The 14,035-nt window shown below is 41.9% G+C and overlaps 1 protein-coding gene across 1 annotated transcript in view; it reads left to right on the top strand.

Annotated features, from left to right (window-relative positions):
* Positions 1-399: 399 nt before the first annotated feature.
* fah (fumarylacetoacetate hydrolase (fumarylacetoacetase)) overlaps positions 400-14,035 on the top strand; it is a 39,606-nt gene continuing 25,970 nt past the window's right edge. The window contains exons 1-5 of the mRNA XM_064987802.1: positions 400-596; positions 837-947; positions 1,940-2,061; positions 2,609-2,658; positions 3,179-3,269. Of these exons, the coding sequence (XP_064843874.1) occupies positions 432-596; positions 837-947; positions 1,940-2,061; positions 2,609-2,658; positions 3,179-3,269 (539 nt within the window). The 5' untranslated portion in view covers positions 400-431. The remainder of the gene's footprint in view (positions 597-836; positions 948-1,939; positions 2,062-2,608; positions 2,659-3,178; positions 3,270-14,035) is intronic.

Here is a 14,035-nt window from a genome sequence, read left to right as displayed (position 1 = left end):
AAAGTGGTTTTGGATGTTAATGAGTACTGTCATATGCCTTTACACAGGCAGCCCAATTCTCGTCTTTTTTATTACTCATTTGCAATTTGGCCAGTCAGCTCATCTCTGAAAAATATGACAAAAGATTTTGTGATTGATCAAAATACCAATTTGTAGGGGGAAAAAAATCAGCATTGTGCTGCCTGTGTAAACGCAGTTTAAGTCTACTTCATTGATATCACAAAATAACGTCACTCGTAACTTTTAACTTTTTTAATAGGGTAATATTTATCACACCCCAATCAATAAAGCGTAATCAGTTCTAGACCGCATCATTTTTGCTGAGTCATTTTCAACCCGTTTTGGGTTAATAACAGTTCTTGAAAAAGGGTGGATATAAGAGAGCGTTTCCTATTGGTCGTTGGTTCATTCTGTGGGAGGCGGGCTGTCCTATGGCTGCGGTTAACATCTGGAAGAAGTTACTCACGCTGTTGCTTACCTTGGAAAGTATACCGGAGTACAACTGCAATTTCAAAATGTCTTTTGTAAAAATTGACGAAAAGTCCGACTTCTCCTATCACAATTTACCATATGGCGTGTTCTCGACACCGGAAAATGTGAGTATGACGATAAATGTGTTGTACTTTTAGTTGAATCGGTTTCATACACCGTCTCCTGTGCCATAAAACTAGGGCATGTAAATAGATTTTCTTGGGATAAAATGTTACAAACCACTGTGGAAACGTGAGGTTCTCTTGAATGAAACATTGTAGTTTACAAAGTAGCTTCTCCAATATCGTTCCATTTTGGTATTTCATTCCTGTTTACTGTTTTCACGAATGTCTCGTGTCACTTAGCCCAGGCACCGGATTGGGGTTGCGATTGGAGATCAGATTTTGGATTTGAGCGTTATAAAATCACTCTTCAGAGGTCCTGTGCTCTCCAATCACCAGGATGTGTTTGACCAGGTAAGGCCATCAAAATGTATAATGCTCCTCAATGTCTCCTATTGATGGTTGATATTTCTTATCGGCACGGATGGCAATATACATTATGCATTCACCTGGAAATGTAACATGGCACGTTTACTATGTATCTCCACTAGTTTTCTTACAGCTACATGGGCCTACCTTATGTAGCCAATAGTGCAGTATGCTAGGAGGGTAGGTCTATTCAATGGCCACGATGCACTGCTTTTCTTCCTTGAGAAAATCCATACCCGAGTCATCAATTAGGATGTATGCTTCATATATTGTGGACTATACAGTACATTAAATCTACAAGCGAGTAGTGTGAATTGGTTTGGAGTGTCACCTCTCGCCCTCTGCCTGTGAATGGGTCCCTAATACCACTATTGTCTGGAGACCTTGTGTGCTGCTGCCTCCCAACTGTCTCCCCCCGTCAGCTGGGTGCTGCTCTGACATAACAGGATCCGTTAAAGCACAATGGTGAATTCCTACAGGGAATTGTCTTTCGCCTGTCCAGTTCTGTCACATTAGTGCTGATAGGGGAATGAGACAAGGAGAGAAAGCCTCATCATGCTGTTGAAATCACATGAGGTATCAACAGGAAATGAAAGAAGAATATTTTCTGTCATGATTTCACTCCTTGAATTCAATCTTAAATGCACAGGTTCCCCTGAGGATATTTTCCCTCCTGGAACCCGGTTCCCCCCATTTCCACCCCTGGGGGCGTCAATGAAGAGACCTGCTTGCATGAGTGAGAGCCGCCCCCACACCAACGTCAAAACAAAGTGGACTTGCATTCAACTTGCAAACATGCCTGTTTTCTCTTGAAGTTTCTTCCTTTTAGGTTGTTTTTCCTTGCCACTGTGCTGTTACTTGCTCCTTGGGGGTCCAGGCTGGGTTACTTGTTATGAGGGCTATGTACAGTATGAAATCAAATAATACTTTAGATTTCTATGCGTTTCCCCCATCATATGTTCCAACCTCTCGACTAGCCGACCCTGAATGCGTTCATGGGTCTGGGGTACGAGGCATGGAGGGAGGCCAGGAGGAGTCTACAGCAGCTGCTGTCTGCCAACGAGACCACGCTCAGAGACGACGTCAGCCTCAGGAGCAGGTCAGCCTCCAGCACTTCTGTAGCACTTTTTTACTATTATTTATTGGATTTTGCCATATGTAAGAAGCACTTCTATAGCACTTCTATATTCTATAACACTTCTATATTCTATAACACTTCTATACTTTATAGCACTTCTATATTCTAACACTTCTATAATTTATAGCACTGATATATTCAATAACACTTTATATTCAATAACACTTCTATACTTTATAGCACTGCTATATTCAATAACACTTCTATATTCAATAACACGTCTATAATTTATAGCACTTCTATATTAATAACACTTCTATATTCAATAACACGTATATAATTTATAGCACTTCTGTATTCAATAACACTTTTATATCACTTTTATAGTACTTCTATAACACTTCAACAGTTCATGTCAAATATATTGAATTATTATATTAATTGTTTAAGATATGGTTTTTGGCCACAATCAAAATCATATTATGTTCTTGTATTCCCTTATCCTTTAATTTTCTATCGTGGTTTGTAGCATGTTTACTTTTCTGTAATGTGTGTGTTTATGTCTCAGAGCGTTCTTCCATAAGAGTTCAGCCATCATGCATCTGCCTGCTGAGATAGGTGAGTTTTTAAACAGTAGGACAAGAGGCAAGGAGAGGAAGCCACTTTAGACTATTGACATGCACCCAATATTTCACTCCTCCTGTCTCTTCACTGAGCTTGATGTGTCCTACAATTGTCCCTACACTGAGCTTGATTTGTCCCTAAGCATAGATCTAGGATCAGATTTATGGCTCTGCCATTGCTAACTTTAACTCTTAGTGGTATTAAACAAAATCTGACCCTGTATCAGATGAGAGGATCATCCAATGTGTTTGAGAAGGAAGCAAGGAGATAGGACGCGAGGAGTCAAGACAATGCAATTGAGGTGTTTGTATAATGCTTGAACAAGAGGGGGCGCTGTTAACCAATATAACTTTACTAGTGATTGTGAGATTTGTTTGCTTTCTAAATGTTGATATAAAAGGTTCTGAAGGCTGATCATTGGTTCACTGTACATATTTAACAGTGTCACTTAATTGCCCTCTTTCTCTCTCTCCATCACACACACAAACATGCATCTATATATAACCACACACAGGTGACTACACTGACTTCTACTCATCCAGGGACCATGCCACCAATGTTGGCATTATGTTCCGAGGGAAGGAGAATGCCCTGATGCCCAACTGGTATGATATGACAACCAACACTTCATCTGTGTCCCAAATGGCATCCTATTCCCTTTATAGTGCACAACTTTTTTTTTTTTTTTACCTTTACTTAACTAAGCAAGTCAGTTAAGAACAAATTCTTATTTACGATGACGTCCTACCAAACCCGGACGACACTGTGACAACTGTGCACCGCCCTATGGGACTCCCAATCACGGCCGGTTGTGAAGCAGCCTGGAATCGAACCAGGGTCTGTAGTGATGCCTCTAGCACTGAGATGCAGAGCCTTAAACTGCTGCGCCACTCGGCCCAAAGAGCTCTTTTCTAAGTAGTAAACTACAAAGGGAATAGGGTTCCCTGTAGGGTTCCCTGTTCCACAACTACACTGAGTGGACAAAACATTAAGAACATCTGCTCTTTCTGTGACATAGACTATCCAGGTGAAAGATATGATCCCTTATTGATGTCACTTGTCAAATCCTCTTCAATCAGTGTATATGAAGGGGAGGAGACAGGTTAAATAATAATTTAATCATTGAGAAAATTGAAACATAGATAGTGTATGTGTGCCGTTCAGAGGGTGAATGGGCAAGACTAAAGATTTAAGTGCATTTGAACGGGGTATGGTAGTAGGTGCCAGGTGTACCGGGTTTTGTTGTGAACTGCAACTCTGCTGGGTTTTACACACTGAACAGTTTCCTGTGTGTGTCAAGAATGGTCCACCACACAAAGGACATCCAGCCAACTTGACACAACTGTGGGAAGCATTGGAGCCAACATGGGACAGCATCCCTGTGGAAGGCTTTCAACACCTTGTAGAGTCCATGCTCCGACGAATTGAGGAGGTGGGTTGCAACTCAGTATTAGAAAGGTGTTCTTAATGTTTTATTCACTCAGTGTATATCTCTGTTTTTCATTCCCCATGCACTAACTAACCATATTATTAGATGTAGACAGAGTAACTAACTAACCATATTATTAGATGTAGACAGAGTAACTCACTAACTAACCATATTATTAGATGTAGACAGAGTAACTCACTAACTAACCATATTATTAGATGTAGACAGAGTAACTCACTAACTAACCATATTATTAGATGTAGACAGAGTAACTCACTAACTAACCATATTATTAGATGTAGACAGAGTAACTAACTAACCATATTATTAGATGTAGACAGTGTAACTCACTAACTAACCATATTATTAGATGTAGACAGAGTAACTCACTAACTAACCATATTATTAGATGTAGACAGAGTAACTCACTAACTAACCATATTATTAGATGTAGACAGAGTAACTCACTAACTAACCATATGATTAGATGTAGACAGAGTAACTCACTAACTAACCATATTATTAGATGTAGACAGAGTAACTCACTAACTAACCATATGATTAGATGTAGACACTAACTAACCATATGATTAGATGTAGACAGAGTAACTCACTAACTAACCATATGATTAGATGTAGACAGAGTAACTCACTAACTAACCATATGATTAGATGTAGACAGAGTAACTCACTAACTAACCATATGATTAGATGTAGACAGAGTAACTCACTAACTAACCATATGATTAGATGTAGACAGAGTAACTCACTAACTAACCATATGATTAGATGTAGACAGAGTAACTCACTAACTAACCATATGATTAATGTAGACAGAGTAACTCACTAATAACCATATGATTAGATGATTAGATGTAGACAGAGTAACTCACTAACTAACCATATGATTAGATGTAGACAGAGTAACTCACTAACTAACCATATTATTAGATGTAGACAGAGTAACTCACTAACTAACCATATTATAAGATGTAGACAGAGTAACTCACTAACTAACCATATTATTAGATGTAGACAGAGTAACTAACTAACCATATTATTAGATGTAGACAGAGTAACTCACTAACTAACCATATGATTAGATGTAGACACTAACTAACCATATTATTAGATGTAGACAGAGTAACTCACTAACTAACCATATGATTAGATGTAGACTCACTAACTAACCATATGATTAGATGTAGACAGAGTAACTCACTAACTAACCATATTATTAGATGTAGACAGAGTAACTCACTAACTAACCATATTATTAGATGTAGACAGAGTAACTCACTAACTAACCATATTATTAGATGTAGACAGAGTAACTCACTAACTAACCATATGATTAGATGTAGACAGAGTAACTCACTAACTAACCATATGATTAGATGTAGACAGAGTAACTCACTAACTAACCATATTATTAGATGTAGACAGAGTAACTCACTAACTAACCATATTATTAGATGTAGACAGAGTAACTAACTAACCATATGATTAGATGTAGACAGAGTAACTCACTAACTAACCATATGATTAGATGTAGACAGAGTAACTCACTAACTAACCATATGATTAGATGTAGACAGAGTAACTCACTAACTAACCATATTAGATGTAGACAGAGTTCTCACTGAATAACCATATGATTAGAGTCAAACTCCTCAGATAACAATGTAAACTTTTCTAAAATGTTTGATAGACAGAGTAAGTTGTAACTAACCATAGATTAGATGTAGACAGAGTAACTCTAACTAACTGGTAACTCACTAACTAACCATATTATTAGATGTTAACTAACCATATGATTAGATGTAGACAGTAACTCACTAATTAACCATATTGATTAGATGTAGACAGAGTAACTCACTAACTAACCATATGATTAGATGTAGACAGGTAAAAATAAATGATGATTAAACAGAGTAACAGAAGACTAACCATATATTAGATGTAGACAGAGTAAACTAACTAACCATATTATTAGATGTAGACAGAGTAACTCACTAACTAACCAATAAATAAATGATGAATAAAAGAGAGACTAGACAGGGAAAATAAACCATAAAAGAGAGACATTAGAGTAGAATAAGAGGGAGAGGGAAAATAAATGATGAATAAAAGAGAGACAGAGTAACTAACTAACTAACCAGATGTGACATGATAAATAAGATAGATGAGACAGAGAAAGGAGAGAATAAGAGAGAGAGGGAAAAATAAATGATGAATAAAAAGAGAGACAGAGTAACTCACTAACTAGGAGAGAATAAGAGAGGAGAGGAAAATAAATGATGAATTAGATGTAGACAGAGACAGAAGTAAGGAGAGAATAGATAAATAAATGATGAATAAGATGTAGACAGAGTAACTCACTAACTAACCATATTATTAGATGTAGACATGTAATGATAACTAACCATATGATTAGATGAATCCTTAAATGATTATTAGAGTAGACAGTCAGTAACTCACTAACTAACCATATTATTAGAGAGATGAATAAGAGAGGAGAGTAAATAAATGATGAATAAAAAGAGAGACAGAAGAGGAGAGAATAAGATGTAGAGAGAGTAACTCAAATAAATGATGAATAATTAGAGAGACAGAGGAGAGAATAGAGAGAGAGGAAAAATCCAAATGATTAGATGAAGAGGAGAGAATTCAGAGGGAAAATAAATGATGAATAAAAAGATGAGACAGAAGGATAGAATAAGAGTCAGAGTAACTCACTAATGAACCATATGATTAGATGTAGACAGAGTAACACTAAGAAAGATAGATTAATGATAACTAACCAGATGTGAGTCCACTAACTAACATATGATTAGATGGACTAACTAACCATATGATTAGATGTAGACAGAGTAAACTAACTAAATGATGAATAAAAGAGAGACAGAAGAGTCAGTCAGAGTAACTCACAACTAACCATATTATTAGATGTAGACAGAGTAACTCACTAACACATAAATGATGATGAATAAAAAGTAGAGACAGACTTCCATAAAATGATTAGAGTCTCACAGAAGATGGAGACAGAGTAACTAACCATATGATTAGAGTAGACAGTGAGAGCAGTAACTCACAACTAACATATTATTAGATGTGATGAATAAAAAGAACCCAGAGTAACTCCTTAACCAATGATTAGAGTAAAAGAGTCATAATTGAGATGTAGACAGTGTAAATATGATGAATGTAGACACTTCCAAGTGAGACAGTGACTAACCAACCATATGATTAGTGTAGACAGAGTAACTCCAACTTAACTAGACAGAGTAACATCCTTCCATCAGTCAGTTAGATGTAGACTGCAGTCACTAACTAACCATATGATTCCAGATTAGATGAGTCTGCAGTCCAACAGTCAGTCAGTGAGTAACTCAAACTAACCATATGATTAGAAGTCAGAGTAGTCTCACTAACTAACCATATGATTCCAGTAGACAGAGTAACTCACTAACTAACCATATGATTAGATGTAGACAGTCCAACACTAATTAACCATATGTAACCTCACTAACTAAAATATGATTAGATGTAGACAGAGTAATCCATGATTAGATGTAGACAGAGTCTCACTAACTAACCATATTCCATTAGATGTAGACAGAGTCCACTAACTAACCATATGATTAGAGTAGTCTGCAGTAACTCACCATCCTTCCAGTCAGTAGTCAGTGAGTCTGAGTTAGATGTAGTCAGAGTAACTCACTAACTAACCATATCAGTGAGAGTAACTAACAAATCAGTCAGTGAGTAACTCACTAACTAACCATATGATTAGATGTAGTCTCAAACTGCACCATCCTTCCAGTCAATAAATGAGATTAGTCCAGACAGAGAACTCACTAACTAACCATGTAGACAGAGTCCAACACTAACTAACCATATTCCAGTAGAGTCAGTCAGAGAACTCACTAACTACCACATATGATTAGAGTCAGAGTGAGTCTGAACAAACCATCCTTTAGAGTCAGACAGAGTCTGCAGTCCTAACTACCATCCATATCCATTAGAGTCAGTCAGTGAGAAAATAACACTAGACATGTAACTTCCAGTAACCATATTGATTAGATGTAGACAGAGTAACTCACCTTAACCATAAGGATTAGATAGTCTGCAGTAACTCACTAACTAACCATAGATTAGATGAGACAGCAGTAACTCTAATTAACCTTGATTAGATGTCAGAGTCTGAGTCCAACACTAACACCATCCTTCCAGTCAGTCAGTAACCATATTATTAGATGTAGACAGTAACCAGATTAGAGTCAGTAAGTCAGTAACTCTGTAACTAACTAACCATATTATTAGATGTAGACACTGTAACCACCAATTAGATGTAGACAGAGTCCAACCACTAACTCACTAATTAACCATATTCCAGTCAGTCAGTCAGTGAGTCTGCAGTCCAACTGCACCATCCTTCCAGTAAAACCATCCTTCCAGTCAGTCAGTGAGTCTGCAGTCCAACACTGCACCATCCTTCCAGTCAGTCAGTCAGTGAGTCTGCAGTCCAACACTGCACCATCCTTCCAGTCTGCAGTCCAACACTGCACCATCCTTCCAGTCAGTCAGTGAGTCTGTAGCCCACACTGTACCATCTAACTCCATATTATTAGTCAGTCAGAGTAACCATATTTAGATGAGTCTGTAACCACTAACTAACCATATGATTAGTGAGTCTGCAGTAACTGCACTAACTTAAATGAGTAACTGAATAAAGTTAGATGAGACAGTCAGTCCAACAGACCATAAGTCAGAGAGTCTGGAAGAACCATCCTTAAATGAGTGAACACTGCACCAGACTGATTAGAAGACTGAATAATTAACCATAGAGAGATGTAGACAGAGTAACTCACTAACTAAATGATTAAAGTGATGAAGATGTAAACTGCACCATCCTTCCAGTTATTAGTCAGTGAGTCTGCAGAGAATAAGAGTGAGAGAGAGAACCAAACTACCATCCTTGAGTCAAAAGTGAGTCTGCAGTCCAGGACACTGCACCATCCTTAGTCAGAGTCAGAGAGTCTGCAAAATAACTGCACCAAGAGAGTCAGAGTGAGTCTGCTAACCATATTATTAGATGAATAAGTCAGTGAGTCTGCTAAGTCCAACACTGCACCATCCAAATGATGAATCTGACCATCCTTCCAGTCAGTCAGTCAGAATAAGAGGGAGAGGGTAAATGATGAGTCCAACAACCATCCTTCCAGAGTCAGAAGGAGAGAATAAGAGAGAGAGGGTCTAAATAAATGATGACCATCCTTCCAGTCAGTCAGAAGAGGAGAGAATAAGAGTCTGATAAATAAATGCACCATGAATAAAAGTCAGAGACAGTCAGGAGAGAATAAGAGTCAGTGAGGGAAAAATAAATGATGAATAAAAAGAGAGACAGAAGAGGAGAGAATAAGTCCAACAAAATAAATGATGAACCATCCTTCCAGAGAGACATCCTTCCAGGTCAGTGAGTCTGCAGTGAAAATAAATGATGAATAAAAAGAGAGACAGAAGGAGAGAATCAGAGAGAGAGGGATAAATAAATGATGAACTGCACCATCCTTCCAGTCAGACAGAAGAATAAGAGAGTCTGCAGTCCAACAGGGAAAAATAAATGATGAATAAAGTCAGACAGAAGGAGAGAATAAGAGAGTCAGTGAGTCTGCAGTCCAAATAAATGATGAATAAAAAGAGAGTCCAACACTGCACCATCCTTCCAGGAGAGAATAAGAGTGAGTCTGAGAAAATAAATGATGAATAAAAAGAGAGACAGAAGGAGAGAATAAGAGTCTGAGAGTCCAAATAAATGATGCCCAAAAACTAACCATGATGAATAAAAAGAGAGACAGTGTAGAGTGAGTCTGCAGTCCAACACTGCAAATCCTTCCAGATGAATAAAAAGAGAGACAGTCCAGGAGAGAATAAGTAAGTCAGAGAGTCTGCAGAAAATAAATGATGAATTCCAAGTCAGTCAGTGAGACAGAAGGAGAGAATAAGTCAGTCAGTGAGTCTGCAGCCCAAAAATCCTTCCAGTCAGTCAAGAGAAAGGATGAAATAAGAATGAAAAGTGAGAGAACAAGATAGTCAGTGAGTCTGCAGTCCAACAGAGAAAGTGCACGGTCTGGTGCTGTACTGTGACCTATGATGTCCAGTCAGAGTCAGGACACCAATCCAGTCTAATTGTGAGTCTGTTTCACTTCTTTCACTGCAGTCCAACACTGCGCCATCCTTCCAGTCAGTCAGTCAGTGAGTCTGCAGTCCAACACTGCACCATCCTTCCAGTCAGTCAGTCAGTGAGTCTGCAGTCCAACACTGCACCATCCTTCCAGTCAGTCAGTCAGTGAGTCTGCAGTCCAACACTGCACCATCCTTCCAGTCAGTCAGTCAGTGAGTCTGCAGTCCAACACTGCACCATCCTTCCAGTCAGTCAGTCAGTGAGTCTGCAGTCCAACACTGCACCATCCTGCACCATCCTTCCAGTCAGTCAGTCAGTGAGTCTGCAGTCCAACACTGCACCATCCTTCCAGTCAGTCAGTCAGTGAGTCTGCAGTCCAACACTGCACCATCCTTCCAGTCAGTCAGTCAGTGAGTCTGCAGTCCAACACTGCACCATCCTTCCAGTCAGTCAGTCAGTGAGTCTGCAGTCCAACACTGCACCATCCTTCCAGTCAGTCAGTCAGTGAGTCTGCAGTCCAACACTGCACCATCCTTCCAGTCAGTCAGTGAGTCTGCAGTCCAACACTGCACCATCCTTCCAGTCAGTCAGTCAGTGAGTCTGCAGTCCAACACTGCACCATCCTTCCAGTCAGTCAGTCAGTGAGTCTGCAGTCCAACACTGCACCATCCTTCCAGTCAGTCAGTGAGTCTGCAGTCCAACACTGCACCATCCTTCCAGTCAGTCAGTCAGTGAGTCTGCAGTCCAACACTGCACCATCCTTCCAGTCAGTCAGTCAGTGAGTCTGCAGTCCAACACTGCACCATCCAGTCAGTCAGTGAGTCTGCAGTCCAACACTGCACCATCCTTCCAGTCAGTCAGTCAGTGAGTCTGCAGTCCAGTCAGTGAGTCTGCACCATCCTGCACCATCCTTCAGTCAGTCAGTGAGTCTGCAGTCCAACACTGCACCATCCTTCCAGTCAGTCAGTGAGTCTGCAGTCCAACACTGCACCATCCTTCCAGTCAGTCAGTCAGTGAGTCTGCAGTCCAACACTGCACCATCCTTCCAGTCAGTCAGTGAGTCTGCAGTCCAACACTGCACCATCCTTCCAGTCAGTCAGTGAGTCTGCAGTCCAACACTGCACCATCCTTCAGTCAGTCAGTCAGTCCAACAGTCTGCAGTCCAGTGAGTCTGCAGTCCACTGCACCACCATCCTTCCAACAGTCAGTCAGTCAGTGAGTCTGCAGTCCAACACTGCACCATCCTTCCAGTCAGTCAGTCAGTGAGTCTGCAGTCCAACACTGCACCATCCTTCCAGTCAGTCAGTCAGTCAGTGAGTCTGCAGTCCAACGCTGCACCATCCTTCCAGTCAGTCAGTCAGTGAGTCTGCAGTCCAACACTGCACCATCCTTCCAGTCAGTCAGTCAGTGAGTCTGCAGTCCAACACTGCACCATCCTTCCAGTCAGTCAGTGAGTCTGCAGTCCAACACTGCACCATCCTTCCAGTCAGTCAGTCAGCACCATCCTTCCAGTGAGTCTGCAGTCCAACACTGCACCATCCTTCCAGTCAGTCAGTCAGTGAGTCTGCAGTCCAACACTGCACCATCCTTCCAGTCAGTCAGTGAGTCTGCAGTCCAACACTGCACCATCCTTCCAGTCAGTCAGTCAGTGAGTCTGCAGTCCAACACTGCACCATCCTTCAGTCAGTCAGTCAGTGAGTCTGCAGTCCAACACTGCACCATCCTTCCAGTCAGTCAGTCAGTGAGTCTGCAGTCCAACACTGCACCATCCTTCCAGTCAGTCAGTGAGTCTGCAGTCCAACACTGCACCATCCTTCCAGTCAGTCAGTCAGTGAGTCTGCAGTCCAACACTGCACCATCCTTCCAGTCAGTCAGTGAGTCTGCAGCCCAACACTGTACCATCCTTCCAGTCAGTCAGTCAGTGAGTCTGCAGTCCAACACTGCACCATCCTTCCAGTCAGTCAGTCAGTGAGTCTGCAGTCCAACACTGCACCATCCTTCCAGTCAGTCAGTCAGTGAGTCTGCAGTCCAACACTGCACCATCCTTCCAGTCAGTCAGTCAGTGAGTCTGCAGTCCAACACTGCACCATCCTTCCAGTCAGTCAGTGAGTCTGCAGTCCAACACTGCACCATCCTTCCAGTCAGTCAGTGAGTCTGCAGTCCAACACTGCACCACCATCCAGTGAGTCCAGTCAGTCAGTCAGTGAGTCTGCAGTCCAACACTGCACCATCCAGTCAGTCAGTGAGTCTGCAGTCCAACACTGCACCATCCTTCCAGTCAGTCAGTGAGTCTGCAGTCCAACACTGCACCATCCTTCCAGTCAGTCAGTCAGTGAGTCTGCAGTCCAACACTGCACCATCCTTCCAGTCAGTCAGTGAGTCTGCAGCCCAACACTGTACCATCCTTCCAGTCAGTCAGTGAGTCTGCAGTCCAACACTGCACCATCCTTCCAGTCAGTCAGTCAGTGAGTCTGCAGTCCAACACTGCACCATCCTTCCAGTCAGTCAGTGAGTCTGCAGTCCAACACTGCACCATCCTTCCAGTCAGTCAGTCAGTGAGTCTGCAGTCCAACACTGCACCATCCTTCCAGTCAGTCAGTCAGTGAGTCTGCAGTCCAACACTGCACCATCCTTCCAGTCAGTCAGTGAGTCTGCAGTCCAACACTGCACCATCCTTCCAGTCAGTCAGTCAGTGAGTCTGCAGTCCAACACTGCACCATCCTTCCAGTCAGTCAGTCAGTGAGTCTGCAGTCCAACACTGCACCATCCTTCCAGTCAGTCAGTGAGTCTGCAGTCCAACACTGCACCATCCTTCCAGTCAGTCAGTCAGTGAGTCTGCAGTCCAACACTGCACCATCCTTCCAGTCAGTCAGTGAGTCTGCAGCCCAACACTGCACCATCCTTCCAGTCAGTCAGTGAGTCTGCAGTCCAACACTGCACCATCCTTCCAGTCAGTCAGTCAGTGAGTCTGCAGTCCAACACTGCACCATCCTTCCAGTCAGTCAGTCAGTGAGTCTGCAGTCCAACACTGCACCATCCTTCCAGTCAGTCAGTCAGTGAGTCTGCAGTCCAACACTGCACCATCCTTCCAGTCAGTCAGTGAGTCTGCAGTCCAACACTGCACCATCCTTCCAGTCAGTCAGTGAGTCTGCAGTCCAACACTGCACCATCCTTCCAGTCAGTCAGTCAGTCAGTGAGCCTGCAGTCCAACACTGCACCATCCTTCCATCAGTCAGTGAGTTGCAGCCCAACAGTACCATCCTTCAGTCAGTCAGTGAGTCTGCAGTCCAACACTGCACCATCCTTCCAGTCAGTCAGTCAGTGAGTCTGCAGTCCAACACTGCACCATCCTTCCAGTCAGTCAGTGAGTCTGCAGTCCAACACTGCACCATCCTTCCAGTCAGTCAGTCAGTGAGTCTGCAGTCCAACACTGCACCATCCTTCCAGTCAGTCAGTGAGTCTGCAGTCCAACACTGCACCATCCTTCCAGTCAGTCAGTGAGTCTGCAGTCCAACACTGCACCATCCTTCCAGTCAGTCAGTCAGTGAGTCTGCAGTCCAACACTGCACCATCCTTCCAGTCAGTCAGTCAGTGAGTCTGCAGTCCAACACTGCACCATCCTTCCAGTCAGTCAGTGAGTCTGCAGTCCAACACTGCACCATCCTTCCAGTCAGTCAGTCAGTGAGTCTGCAGTCCAACACTGCACCATCCTTCCAGTCAGTCAGTGAGTCTGCAGTCCAACACTGCACCATCCT

This window comes from Oncorhynchus masou, chromosome 2, assembly GCF_036934945.1.
Source record: "Oncorhynchus masou masou isolate Uvic2021 chromosome 2, UVic_Omas_1.1, whole genome shotgun sequence".
NCBI classification, from domain to species: Eukaryota; Metazoa; Chordata; class Actinopteri; order Salmoniformes; family Salmonidae; genus Oncorhynchus; species Oncorhynchus masou.
Note: the sequence above shows the minus strand (reverse complement) of the source record. Positions and strands in the feature narration are given on the sequence as shown.